The sequence below is a fragment of the Chanodichthys erythropterus genome, chromosome 24 (assembly GCF_024489055.1).
Source record: "Chanodichthys erythropterus isolate Z2021 chromosome 24, ASM2448905v1, whole genome shotgun sequence".
Taxonomy (NCBI): Eukaryota; Metazoa; Chordata; class Actinopteri; order Cypriniformes; family Xenocyprididae; genus Chanodichthys; species Chanodichthys erythropterus.
Genome location: NC_090244.1, coordinates 21,322,884 through 21,337,721, shown reverse-complemented (window position 1 = coordinate 21,337,721; position 14,838 = coordinate 21,322,884). Strand labels below are relative to the sequence as shown.

The 14,838-nt window shown below is 34.7% G+C and overlaps 1 protein-coding gene across 2 annotated transcripts in view; it reads left to right on the top strand.

Annotated features, from left to right (window-relative positions):
- The window catches only part of rassf7a (Ras association domain family member 7a), a 63,902-nt gene extending 57,773 nt beyond the window's left edge, over positions 1 to 6,129 (top strand). For both annotated transcript variants that reach the window (XM_067380417.1, XM_067380416.1), the window contains exons 5-6: positions 1,082 to 1,168; positions 5,857 to 6,129. In XM_067380417.1, the coding sequence (XP_067236518.1) occupies positions 1,082 to 1,168; positions 5,857 to 5,888 (119 nt within the window). In that variant the 3' untranslated portion in view covers positions 5,889 to 6,129. The remainder of the gene's footprint in view (positions 1 to 1,081; positions 1,169 to 5,856) is intronic.
- The last annotated feature ends 8,709 nt before the right edge of the window (positions 6,130 to 14,838 follow it).

Here is a 14,838-nt window from a genome sequence, read left to right as displayed (position 1 = left end):
CACCTGAAGCTAGTTATTTGAATTTACAAAGTTTTAAATATGTATATATTTCTTACAAAAACGCTTCGCTTCAGAAGGACTTTATTAACCATTCACAACCATTATAAAGCTTGGAAGAGCAAGGATATTTTTAAATATATCTCTGATTGTGTTTGACTGGAAGAAGAAAGTCATATACACCTTCGATGGCTTAAGGATGAGTAAATCATGGGGTAATTTTCATTTTTGGGTGAACTATCTCTTTAACGTCAGCATACTGTTTACTGCATACTACACATACAGCATACTAACAACTAGTTACATACTAACATAGAACTATAGTGTGTATTCAAACATAGTATGCACATTGTCTGCATATTTGGAATACCCAAATGATTTACTGATTTACAATGCAGTGTGCTAATGATGTGGTAACTGGAATCACATGATCTGCAGTTTTCAATGGCTAATTTGGAATAGCATACTACCATACTTCACTTCCTATTTCTAGTAGTGTGCTACAGTATAGCCTGCACATTTTAAGATTTTTAATACAAAAATAAAAATAAGTTATTTCCAACATCTAACTGAATGTTGCTCGCTAAATTAAACATGCAACATAATGAGGTAAAGTGACATTGCATGCTACTGTTTTAAATATTTATCCTAATATAATGCATACTGTTTCAGCTACTATATTTTTTTCAAACAGTAGGCAGTATACAGTATATACAGACAAGTATTTCATTTCTTTGTCTCACTTTGTTGTCATTATGTTTGTTTATGCATATTTAATTCAAAATATAGCATTCGGACATCTTGGATTTAAGTATTTCAATTTTAATGTAACGTAAATATGTCTTAACTGTCTGATAAATAAAAAAAATATTTCAAGAAGGAGATTCGAAACATCTCTGCTCATTTGTTACACTGGAAATGGAAAGTAAAGTCTGTTGCTTTGTGGGAAACATTATTTCTTTTAGGGATTTTTTTGTTGTTGTTGTTGTACACTGCATGTTTTTATTCCATGAATACAGTTTTTTGTTTATATGAGCATCTGATGTTGCTGATGTATATTTTACCCGATATTTCTTTCCCACAGATTCACCCCCACGTCCCACTGCTAAGCAGTTCCTTGGTCACCCGCGCAACCTGCAGCACCCCCTGGTGTCCAGCCTGAACCCTGAGGGTGTGTATGTGTGACAGCCTGCTGCTGCTTCCCTGCCTGCCCTGCTCTGCAACCCCAGCCTGCCATGCCCAGTGGCGGCAGCCCTTTCTGGGTGAAAGTGCCTGCATGGTGGCCCCCCTTAACCGCCCTCTTTTGATCAACATGCCTGATTATTGTAGCACTTTAGCTGAAAGGCATTGCGTCAACTAATTTACACAACATTACCGATATAGCTTTAGCCGCTGTATATTAGTACTATTAATATACAGTACATGCTGATTTTGTTTAACTACTTGGGTCTGTAAATATTGATGTTACATATTACATTGTCAGTATGTAGTGCCTTTCATAAAGAAGTGTTACTATGACCTGTGTTCATCACTTTAGTTTAAGGGATAGTGGGCTGGTTTCAAATTACATCTTGACAAGCTGCTAAAAACTTTCGTTGAAGTTTAGTTGAGATAGTTTTGCTTATGAAGATGTAATTTCACTTAACATTTGCAAACTAAAGTGTCTTTGCAATGTTCCTTTGAGTTCTACCCTCCTTTCCTTTTTTTTACGCTCTTCTGTCCCAGTTTGGTGTCCTTACATTGTGTTGTTGTGAGTCCTATCATCTGTTTTGCTGATTTATACTTCAGTGCTCGTTCTCTCTCTTTCTCTCGGTGTGTGTGTGTGTGTGTGTGTGTGTGTACTTGTTTTTGTGAAATATCAGGACATAAATGTGTATAATGACATGGGTATGACATGGGTATTACAAAAAAAGGTGAAATATGAGGACATTCAGCATGTCCCCACTTTTCAAAAGGCTTATAAATCACACAGAATGAGTTTTTGTGAGAAAGTAAAAGTGTGCACAGTTTCCTGCGATGGTTAGGTTTAGGGTTAGGGGTAGTGTAGGGGGATAGTAAATACGGTTTGTACAGTATAAAAACCATTATGTCTATGGAATGTCCCCACATTTCACAAAAACAAACATGTGTGTGTGTGTGTGTGTGTGTGTGTTATTAAAGTGATAGTTCACCTAAAATATGAATTCAGTTTTCATTTACTTTACTTGGGCTTCCACACCTGTATAACTTTCTTCCATGAAACACAAAATAAGACATTTTGAAGAATGTTCACACTGCTCTTTTCCAACCAAGAACGCTTTCCCCGACTCTGATGAGCTCGACTCAGTATAGCCTTGACATGTTTGGGGTTCCAATCCAAACCTGGAGTGACGTGTATGTGACATGTTTGAATATAAGGAAGTGCAAATGAGATTTAAAAGCCATAGCGGAGGGGAAGATTATCAGTCAATAACTGATAATTCTTAACCTTGTTCTTAAATTGAGAAGAAAATATCAGTTGAGAAGAATTTTATTCTTAAAGGGTTAGTTCATCCAAAAAAAAAAAAAATTCTGTCTTTTTTTACTCACCCTCATGTTGTTCCAAACTCGCAAGTCTTTTGTTCATCTTCGGAACACAAATGAACATATTTTTAAAATCTGTGAGATTTTTGCCCCACGCAACATGAATTGAGCAGTTTAGTCCAAATTTTCTGAAGAGACTCAATCACTTTATATGATAAACATATTTAATTTAGGCTTTTATTCACATATAAACATTCATCAACTCACACATCAGATATGATGAACGGAAACTCATTTTTGCTTGACGTACGAGAACAAATGAGGTTCATTCTTGTGTAACGCAGCACGTTTGAGCTTCCTCAAGAACCAATGAGGTTCATTCTCATGTTATGCCACACGTTTGAGCTTCTTCAAGAACCAATTAGGTTAATTCTCGTGTTAAGCAGCACGTTTGAGCTTCTGCAAGAACCAATGAGGTTCATTCTTGTGTTACGCATCATGTTTGAGCTTCCTCAAGAACCAATGAGGTTCATTCTCGTGTTACGCATCACATTTGAGCTTCTGCAAGAACCAATGAGGTTCATTCTCGTGTTACGCAGCACGTTTGAGCTTCCTCAAGAACCAATGAGGTTCATTCTTGTGTTACGCATCATGTTTGAGCTTCTGCAAGAACCAATGAGGTTCATTCTCGTGTAATGCAGCACGTTTGAGCTTCCTCAAGAACCAATGAGGTTCATTCTTGTGTTACGCATCATGTTTGAGCTTCCTCAAGAACCAATGAGGTTCATTCTCGTGTTACGCATCACATTTGAGCTTCTGCAAGAACCAATGAGGTTCATTCTCATGTTAAGCAGCACGTTTGAGCTTTCTCAAGAACCAATGAGGTTCATTCTTGTGTTACGCAGCATGTTTGAGCTTCCTCAAGAACCAATGAGGTTCATTCTCGTGTTACGCATCACATTTGAGCTTCTGCAAGAACCAATGAGGTTCATTCTCATGTTAAGCAGCACGTTTGAGCTTTCTCAAGAACCAATGAGGTTCATTCTCGTGTTACGCAGCACGTTTGAGCTTCTTCAAGAACCAATGAGATTCATTCTCGTGTTACGCAGCACGTTTGAGCTTCTTCAAGAACCAATGAGGTTCATTCTCATGTTAAGCAGCACGTTTGAGCTTTCTCAAGAACCAATGAGGTTCATTCTCATGTTAAGCAGCACGTTTGAGCTTCTGCAAGAACCAATGAGGTTCATTCTCGTGTAATGCAGCACGTTTGAGCTTTCTCAAGAACCAATGAGGTTCATTCTCGTGTTACGCAGCACGTTTGAGCTTCTTCAAGAACCAATGAGGTTCATTCTCGTTTTACACTTCACATTTGAGCTTCTGCAAGAACCAATGAGGTTCATTCTCATGTTAAGCAGCACGTTTGAGCTTCCTCAAGAACCAATGAGGTTCATTCTCATGTTAAGCAGCATGTTTGAGCTTCCTCAAGAACCAATGAGGTTCATTCTCGTGTTACGCATCACATTTGAGCTTCTGCAAGAACCAATGAGGTTCATTCTCATGTTAAGCAGCACGTTTGAGCTTTCTCAAGAACCAATGAGGTTCATTCTTGTGTTACGCAGCATGTTTGAGCTTCCTCAAGAACCAATGAGGTTCATTCTCATGTTAAGCAGCACGTTTGAGCTTTCTCAAGAACCAATGAGGTTCATTCTCATGTTAAGCAGCACGTTTGAGCTTCTGCAAGAACCAATGAGGTTCATTCTCGTGTTACGCAGCACGTTTGAGCTTCTTCAAGAACCAATGAGATTCATTCTCGTGTTACGCAGCACGTTTGAGCTTCTTCAAGAACCAATGAGGTTCATTCTCATGTTAAGCAGCACGTTTGAGCTTTCTCAAGAACCAATGAGGTTCATTCTCATGTTAAGCAGCACGTTTGAGCTTCCTCAAGAACCAATGAGGTTCATTCTTGTTTGTTACACATCATGTTTGAGAGATGGAAATGGTCTTATTGTGGGGAGATACAAGGGTCAGAAGCTCTTCCACTGAAGAAAGTGTAATGGCTAACTTGGATCACGTGTTCACTGTGATAACCAATCACATTACAGACTTGACGTCATTGAACTCCGTTCAGAATTGTGCAAAAGACAATCACTGTTTGCGGACACCATAGAAATGAATGAGAAGTGCCGCAAACTGAATCATACCTGTCCTTCTCTTATAAAACAACATTTTTTGGTTTAAACTCTAAAAATAGATCAATCCAAAACAAATGTTTAATAACAAACATGAAAATTAGCCGATGGGCTGTCGATTCACTTTTTTGAAATTAGTAGTTGTGTAGCTATGGAGGGACAGAAAGCTCTCAGATTTCATCAAAAAGCTCTTCATTTGTGTTCTGAAGAAGAAAGAAAGTCTTACGGATGTGTAACGACATGAGGGTGAGTAATTGGTGACAGAATATTCATTTTTGGGTAAACTAACCTTTTAAGAATGTTTCGTGAATCTTGCCCCTGGTTACTATATGATTTTGAATGTAAAAGCAGCAGCATGAACATTTTGCTAAATATCTCCCCCTGTGTTCCATTCATGGAATAAAGAAAATTAGTTTGGACATCATAAGGGTAAATCACAAAAAATCCTATCACTTTACCACATCTAATGATGTGATGGCTTTCATTTGTGACATGTTATCTTGTCTCCTTAAACAACTATTTGTCCCCAAGAGTGAGTTAGTGAGAGGACAAACAGTCATTTTATTCGTTCTGAATGTTAATACAAAGATTGTGACTGTACATAAGAGTCATTTTGAAAGCATCTGATTGTAAACAAATGGCTGCACAAGTATTCAAAAATATGAACCTTTCCATATTCATATGCTTTCAAACAATTCCAAAGCTGTGACTTTTCTTAAAAGTGGAATACAACTTATAAATGACAAGAACATCATATTTGAGTAGATGTTTTACCGGTGAACACTTGTTTTTCTGGTCTGTATCTGCTACTATCGGGACACTTTCTGGATAAACCTGCAAAGTAAAACTGCTGGAACGTCTCTGTGTGTATTTGCCATTTCCAAAGAACAAATGATGTTGAATTCATCATTCCCGCACATTATCAATGCCTTGTGCTACATTACAAATTCATCAATAAGACTGAGGCAGTATGTTGCTGGTTTCGCATCTGCTAAAACACTGGGTACCTACAGACTTTTCCCTGGGTTTGAAGTTTCCTTCTGTGCTCTCTCAGCTGCTGTGTGCATGGGAATGTGTCTGAAACCCCCGCAGATGAAGTATTTTTGTACCTGTCATGGTTGCTATTCCCAACAGTTTCACTCAATGTACTTTTCTATGTGTCTTGCAGTCCTGACATCCAGGGAATCATCTTGGCGGTAATAAACCTGAAGCACAGGGCTAAGGATTTATAATGACTTTCTGCTTGTATTCAACCCCGCTGTCTTAACTGTCATCAGTATAACTGCTTATGTTATATATATCCTGTATATATGAATATATATATATTAATTATATATTTACTACTTTTTGGTACATTTCAAATCATGTATTTACTGTAAAATATTACCAGATTTTATCTCGAGAACTTTTACTTTTGTCTATGTATTTAAGTATAATAAAGACTGTGCATTGTGTCTTAGATGACTTGCGCTTGATAGTTTGTCAGTTCAGTGATCGTACATCTTTTGCCACTTTCCATTACTGATTCACACAAGTTCAGATGTTATAAGTGAAAACAAACACAGGGAATGTTTTATAACACTTAAACTGGGTTAATATACATTATGGATAAAATGAGTATTCATATCACACAACTGCTGTTTATACCAGCTTATTATAGTTTACTAAAACCATAATTAATTGACTTTAACTGATATATAAAATATAAGAACAGTAACACTTTACAGTAAGGTTCCATTTGTTAACATCAACTAGCAATGAACAATACTTCTAAAGCATTTATTAATCCTGGTTAATGTTAATTTCAACATTTACTAATACATTATTAAAATCAAAGTTGTGTTAATATTATTTAATGGACCTAACGTAAACAAACAAAGTTGAATTTTTATTAACTAACAAATACTGTAACACATATATCACTCATTGTTAACTTATTAAGTTAAATAATGGACCTTATTGTAAACTGTTACCAAAACAAAACAAAAAAAAGATTTCTGCTAATTATTCAGCTTTTTATTTTCATTTAGTTTAACTTTATGTACTAAAATAACTAAAACTAAAATTGAAAATAGTAATAAAAACTATATAGACATTTAATAATTAAATAATTATAATAATAAAAATAATTAATACAAACTATTATAAAAATAAAAATTCAAAACATGAATAAAAATTACAACAGTGTCTCAATTTTTCTAAAAGTACACTGAGAGTATATACAGTAGGGTCCAAAGGTTTCAGACCACTTAAGATAATAATTAATACTTAATAATTTAAGTAAAACGCCTTTGCAAAGACCCCATCATCTCTTCCGACTAGTTAATTTACAGCATCAAATAAACATGAATGAACATCAGAAGGAATGTTGTTTCAAAGCGGAAAGATGTCAGTACACACCATTTTTCAAGTTTAAGTCCACCAAGGTTAATCTTTTAACTCCTGACTGCTTTCTTGGACAAAATGGAGGATTCAGCGTTATGATTGGTTAGATCACTTGTCAATCAAACTCCCGGCGAAGGGTCAATTAACATTATTTTTCAGAATTTCTTGATATTAAGTGTTATTATTCGGTTAAGTCTGAGTCTGACGTCACGCTGCGGCGCTTCCGGGTCTAAACGCTATCTCATACCACAAGAAAACAACAAATGGTGCTAATATACACACGATGTAGTGTATAATACTTATAAATTATAATCATAACTTTATCTCCATAACAAAATCCCAGATGGCCAGACAGTGATTCATCTTTTATAAATCGTTAAAATATTAATGTCTGTGATGCTGTGAGCACGGAGACTGTTGTGTTGACTGTAAATATTTTAAATGTATAACTTTAAAATGTTAAATGTTTAATATGAATAAATAACGCTCATAAACGGTCGTGGAGATGCCATTCTCAAGTGAAACGAGTTGAGAGCAAATAAATATTGATTTATATATTTATTTAGTTATTTTATTATTTCATTGTTATATTTATGTATTAAATGTTTTAATACAATACATTTCACATTTAATATACATGATATTAATATATTATTTAAAAAAGTATAAATACATCTTTTCATTAAAAAATTCTAATAATTATGAATTGTAATATATGAATATTGAACAAATAAATTGTTGGATTTACTTAAACAAAAGCAGCGTCAAGTGTTTCCACACAACTATATTGAGTACTTTGTACAAATATCAATTTAGTTGTATGAACAAAATAAATTCAAGTAAAGCTGACATTTCTTTGAGTAAATACAAATCATTTGAATTTGTCACTGTTACATAATATTTATATGTGCTGTTTAATTAATAAGGTTATGTTTATTACATAAGGTGTACATAAGGTCAACAAAACTGAAAGCTAAAAGCATAAAATAAAACTTTAATCCCTAAATTTATTCTCATAATGCAGTCCCTTGCAAAGCATGCTGGGAACTACAGATCCACTGCCCAGTTAGTTATGTCAACATTAATTTGTGTGTTTCACTGAACAAATACTTAAGTAAAGCTAGCAATTCTCATTTTTAGTAGAAACAACTCAGATCAATTAAGTTCAAGTAGATTTTTCTACATGAGATTTTTAAGTCATATGAACAAGGATGGTTTGAGTGAAACTAACAGTGAAAGTTAATTTTTTTGAGTGAAATATGGTTCTAGGAATTTAGGAGACACTAAACTAAACCCATGTAATGTTGTGTATAAAAAAAGGAATTTTCAATTATTACAGAAAAAAACTCTGCACATCTTACCTTGACATCACAGATCTGTTCTTCCACTTCACCATAAAGGTGTCCAAACAATTGCTGCATTTTACTAAAAATGTCCTGTAAACATCACTAAACACTATGATTCAGTTAAAAAAAAAAAAAAAAAAAAAAAACAGTGTTCAGTGTTCTCTATTAGTTGGGTGCTTTGATATAATGAATAAACTATGAAAGTGGATTATAAGGATGAGATCAAGGAACCGTCTGCCATGGCTGGAGATAAGCCTCAAATCCTCATGGCAGTCAACACTGTACAGCTATAGGAGCTATAGATACAGATAAACACAAGTAAAGGTGTGGCGATGGTCATGAATCTCCATTAATGAGAATTACATTTTTAAATTCATTCCACCAAGGGGGTTTAATCACAACAAAAAAGGGCAGGTTCAAAAGTTATTCAATCAAATCAAATCTCTAATCTGTGATGAATTCCCTTAAGTGAGCCAGAGCCGTTCACAGCACTATCATGGCCCAAGACACAATAATGATTTTTCGGCTGCTACATCCCAATAACGGTTATACATTATAAATGGCCATTGAGAATTGATACGAAATTTGATTTAATGTTAGGAGGCGGGATTTACATTTTATGGAACTCAAACTCCAAAATGTATCTAAATCAACTAAATTCGGTCAGATTTATGTAATATAAAGTGCTTTTCAAGACAATGCCTGATGTACCATGTTACTCATTTTTTAGCACAATTTTAGCACAATCTTTAATATTTTGTGGCTAAAAGCATATTTGTATTCTGAAATAGGATATAGATATATATATATATATATATATATATATATATATATATATATATATATATATATTATATAAAACATAATAAATATATAAAATATATTCATAATATAAAATATATAATATAATGGAAACATTAACATATGAAAAATTATTAATTTTTTCATTTATTTTATTTTTTACCAAATTTAACTTTTAAATTGTTAACTTTGTGTTGCACCATGTTAACAAATTCTTTAGGAAAATCGTACAACTACTTCAATATTTTGTTGCTAAAAGCATTTTTGTATTAATTTTTAAATAAATTTTTACATTTATTTGTAATTGTAAACAAATTGTTTACTTGGTTCCCCACTGCATCACCCATTTCTTTAGCAAAATCTTACTACAAACTTTTTTTTTGCTAAATATATACGCTATTTCACATAACGTATGCGAAATTGTTAAGATTTACTTTATATTTTATTTGATATATTTTCATAATATAATATAGTGTCATATCATGAAATCACCAACATACTGAAAAGAGAAAACATCTACTAAACCACATTTACTGTACACAACCAAAACTGAAAACAAAACTTTTTTAATGAAACATTTATGGAAAATAACACTGATTGTCACACTCAAGTTGTGAAAATACGATTCAAAGTTATTTCAGCTGACATAATGACACTCCCACAAGTTCAGAAGTTCAGAGCTGCTGGATGCACGCAAAATATATTGATAAAATCATTATTGCATACTAAACTTAATCTACAGATACAAGTTTAATCGGTATGACACAAGACTGTACAGGAGCACATGTATATCCAGCACTGGCTGTGACACACTGCACGTAGGCTGATGTCATACAAAATTTACATTTACTGTACATTGATCCATGTGCTCCATGGGAATCGAACACACAACCTTCGTGTTTCAAGCATTACCAGTTGAGCTACAGCAACAAAGACTTGTAGAGGGACCGTGGACCCAAAAGTGTCCCTCGGTGACTATATCCGTTAAGTAGTCTCCAGTGGGACATTCCCACGGCTGCTGAAGTCAGGCACACATCCAAAAGCTGGTTAGCCGCTGTCACACGCACAGTGGAGTGGAGAATAGGCGCAATGTGCGTTAGTCAGTGGCTTACCTGCTTTCAGAAATCACAAGTTCTGATGCCACAGGAAACCATGGAATCACTGTAAATATCTGAATACATATAGTACATGTTATAGGCTATAGCTAAACAGTCATACATGATGATGTACATATGTAAATTCATTTATATTTGTTAATATATGAGTTATAAATTAATATAATATATTCTTCGACCATGTGGCCTATGGATGAAACGCCTGAATATGTTTGTAAATATAAATAAAGCATTTTTCAATCAATATAGTTCTCAATTTTTAATTAATCACTGATGGTAAAATATTAATGTATCGCTATATATGTCTTGTTACAACAACAATAAAGCAGAAATATTAAAGGATAAAATAAACTGTTCAAATAAACAGATAAATATTATTTTGAGAGACAATTAGAGGTAAAAGCCACACATACTCACCTCAACTTCCCAATAAACCCATTAATTACACGAAGAATAGCAAATCCAACATTCCTCAGTGGTGTCCTGTCAGAACACACGCAGCAAGAGCTATTTTCATCAAAGAAAATAATTTCTCAAATAAAGTATTAAATTGAGGATAGTACACTACACCAGCGCAGAAGTTCAGCTCACTTGCGCTATCCCAACCCTGCCCACTCCCCTGCAACTGCAACCTGACCTGCTTATGCAAATCAGCGTTTGATTGACGTGACAGTCAGCCAATAGTCGGCCGATTCCTTTATTGAAAGCCCGCCTATTAAATGGAACTATCGAATTACAGCGTCAGAGGGGCTTGTCTATGACCATCAACTTGTTCGGTGGATTTTCTGAGAGTTATAGCGGGGTGCGGCGCGTTCGGTTTTGCACGTCGTACTTTAGGAATGAACCATTTTCGGCGCGCTTACTTTCCTCTTTTCTGGTATATTTATAGTCATTTACGCATCGCACTTTGCATTTTGATTTTTGCAAGTGGACACTGATGTCATATAGCTCAACTGATACAATTATATATTACTTTCACGTGTTTTCGAAAAAAAGAGCTCCACCCGTGTCTTGAAAGTGGTTGAACTCTGTTCGCCTGTGTATAGTAAAGCCATGAAGCTAGTGTTGATGTGCACGTACGAAGGATGCAGAGAGACAGACAGAGAGAGAGAGAGAGACGGCGCGAAAAATCATTTTGAAAACTCAACGTAAGCGGCTGTAACATAAAGTTGAGGATTTTGAAATAAAGAAAAAGGAGGGCAGGCCGTTTCGTTTTAAAATGTTGATTTTGTTTATGTTTAAATGTTTATATTTAATAATAATAATACAGTAATTATATATTAAATATAATATGTTTTATAAGTAAATAAACAAATAAACTAGTAAAAAGCTAGTTTTTGAGCTTTTTAATCGAGGCCCTAAAGGGACTGGGAGAGAAAACAATACATAGGAAACAATATATATTTATAAAGAATTATGTTATGTTTTTTTCGTTTGTTTACATTTTTTAATGTTCTATTGCAAATGTATTGCTTCCCCTTGAGAAACTTCACATAAGGTGCACAGTATGCATATTATTTACCACATAGAGCAGAAATGTACGGAGCCCCGGACATGACATGCAGGAAAAAAATAGTTGGCTAAATCAAGCACACGATTTACTAATTTGTTCCCTTGATTTACTAAAACGTGCGCACGATTTACTATTTCGTTCCCGCAATTTGCTAAAACGTGCACATGATTTATTATTTCGATCCCTCGATTTGCTAAAACATACGCACAATTTACTATTTCGTTCCCTCGATTTGCTAAAACGTGCGCACGATTTAGTATTTCGTTCCTTCAATTTGCTAAAACATGCACACGATTTAGTATTTCGTTCCCTCGATTTGCTAAATTTTGCACACGATTTAGTATTTCGTTCCCTCAATTTGCTAAAACATGCACACGATTTAGTATTTCGTTCCCTCGATTTGCTAAAACGCGCGCACGATTTACTTATTAGTTTCCTCGATTTACTAAAATGTGTGCACGATTTACTATTTCGTTCCCTCAATTTGCTAAAACGTGCGCACGATTTACCATTTTTGTTCCCTTGATTTGCTAAAACGTGTGCACGATTTACTATTTCGTTCCTTCGATTTGCTAAAACGTGCGCACAATTTACTTATTAGTTTCCTCAATTTACTAAAACGTTCGCACGATTTACTGTTTCGTTCCCTCGATTTGCTAAAACGTGTGCACGATTTACTACTTTGTTCCCTTGATTTGCTAAAACGTGCACATGATTTAGTATTTCGTTCCCTTGATTTACTAAAACGTGCGCACGATTTTGGATATTTTTGGACTGTTTCATGTAATAAATCAGTTTGTACTATGAAAGCGTATTAAACAATTTAAATTATTATTATACATAAAGTCTTTCACGTGTCATTTTACATTTGAATAAATGAGTGAATAAAATTTCGGGGGAGAAATAGGCAAGCTTTGGCATATATTATCAAAATAAATGATTGTCATAGAATGAAGTATGAACTGGGAATAAATACAAACTGAACACATGTAAATATTTATTCGTATTATGGCATATTCTTTTGCTAAAATGCAAATGACACTTCACATTTGCGCAAGGGTTCATGTTATTTGAATCAGATTACGAAGCAGTCACGTTGTTGTGTGTGAAAACGAAGCTTCGGACGTCACCGATCACGTGGTTATAGCAAAACGAATCAAGCTCCGATACAGTGCTTCACTGTGAGATGTTTCATTTTTTTGATACAAGCTTCGAAGCTTCGGTGTCAAACGTCACATCACTAGTATTTCGTTCCCTCAATTTACTAAAACGTGCGCACGATTTAGTATTCCGTTCCCTTGACTTATAAATTATGCGCATGATTTATAAATCGGGGGCACGTTTTAGTAAATCGAGGGAACGAAATAGTAAATTGTGCACATAATTTAATTTTTTTTCTTGCATGTCGTGCAGGGCTCCGTAGAAATATTGTATTTTGTTTCAATCATAGACTGTAAAAATATATCGACGACGCACCTCCATTTGTAGATAAGTGAAGCCGCCAATGTCCTAATATGGCGCTGACATCTTGTGCTGATTTGGGACCTGAGTCTGCATAGTAGTAAGCATGAAGTGAAACCGTGCGCTATCAATGGTGTTGTCATGTTTTCACAACAAAACCTGCCCCCGTTCCGGGGGCAAAATCCACGTTTTTGGCGGGGCTCCCCAGATAAAAGTTGAGATGCTTTGGCTTCACTTTTCAGGACTTGTATGGCACACTTGGTTTCAAACATACTTAGTACTAGGGGTTTGATATGACCAAAATCTTATATCACAATATGAGTAATTTTATTTCTCGATAACGATATTTATCACAATACAGTTGTTGTTGTTGTTGCTTTGAGGAAGGTTTTCATGATATTAACATTTTTGATACCATTTAAATTTCATAAATCTCAATTTCAATATAGTCAATTTCAAAATAAATATATTGAATAATTTCAATATATTTCAAAAAGTATATACTTTTATATATTATATATATTTCCTATATATTGTAGGAATTCAAGTAGTATAATTGAAATCTGGAAGTACTACATCCGCCATGTTGTTACTGTCACATGACCTACCAGCGTCACTTACGTCCCTTCCACTCCATTCACAAATCCTTTCCCGTGGCCTCATGGGATAGTAACGTGTCCATCGTATGTATACTTCAGAATCTCGCCGAAAGTAGTAACTCATCCGGGTACTTTTCGCCTTCTGTTTTTCGGATACTATGAGTTTGAACATATTACTGTTTTTTTGCATACTATATAGTAGAGAAGTATTCGATTTTGGACACAGCGAAAGTTTCTTGGGGGAACGCAAACATTTTGAGTTACATTGCAAAAGCATTATGTTATAAAATTATAATTTTTCTTCCCATCTTACTTTTTTCCCTAGGCTTAGGCCATCACCATCGCTGCATCCGAAATCGAATACTTCTCTACTAGGCTGTATAGTACGTGAAAAACAGTATGCGAACAGAGTAGTATGTCTGAATTCATAGTATTCGAAAAACAGTAGGTGAAAAGTACTCAAATGACTATAGGCGAGATTCTGAAGTGCGCGTACGATGGACACTTTGCTATCCAATGATGAGGCCACGGGAGAGGATTTGTGAATGAAGTTGAGGGAACGAAACTGATGCTGGTAGGTCATGTTACAGTAACAACATGGCGGATGTAGTACATCCGGATTCCATTCATACTACACGCATTCATACTATATAGAATGACTTTTTCAGTGGTCATGAAGTAAATTAAATTCAAATGTAGTACTTACTCAGACAGTATATGATTTCGGATACAGCTCATATCTCTTTAGAGGCTCCGTATTTACTAAATAAAGTAAATAGGTTAATGCAAATTATTTAATACTGTGACTAAAATGAATGAATAAAAAATAGGGACAACAACTCTATCAGAATTCAATTTTGACATATTGGTCAGCTGATGAAAAAAAAAATAGTCTAAATAAATAAATTATTTTTTACAGAATTATAGAGA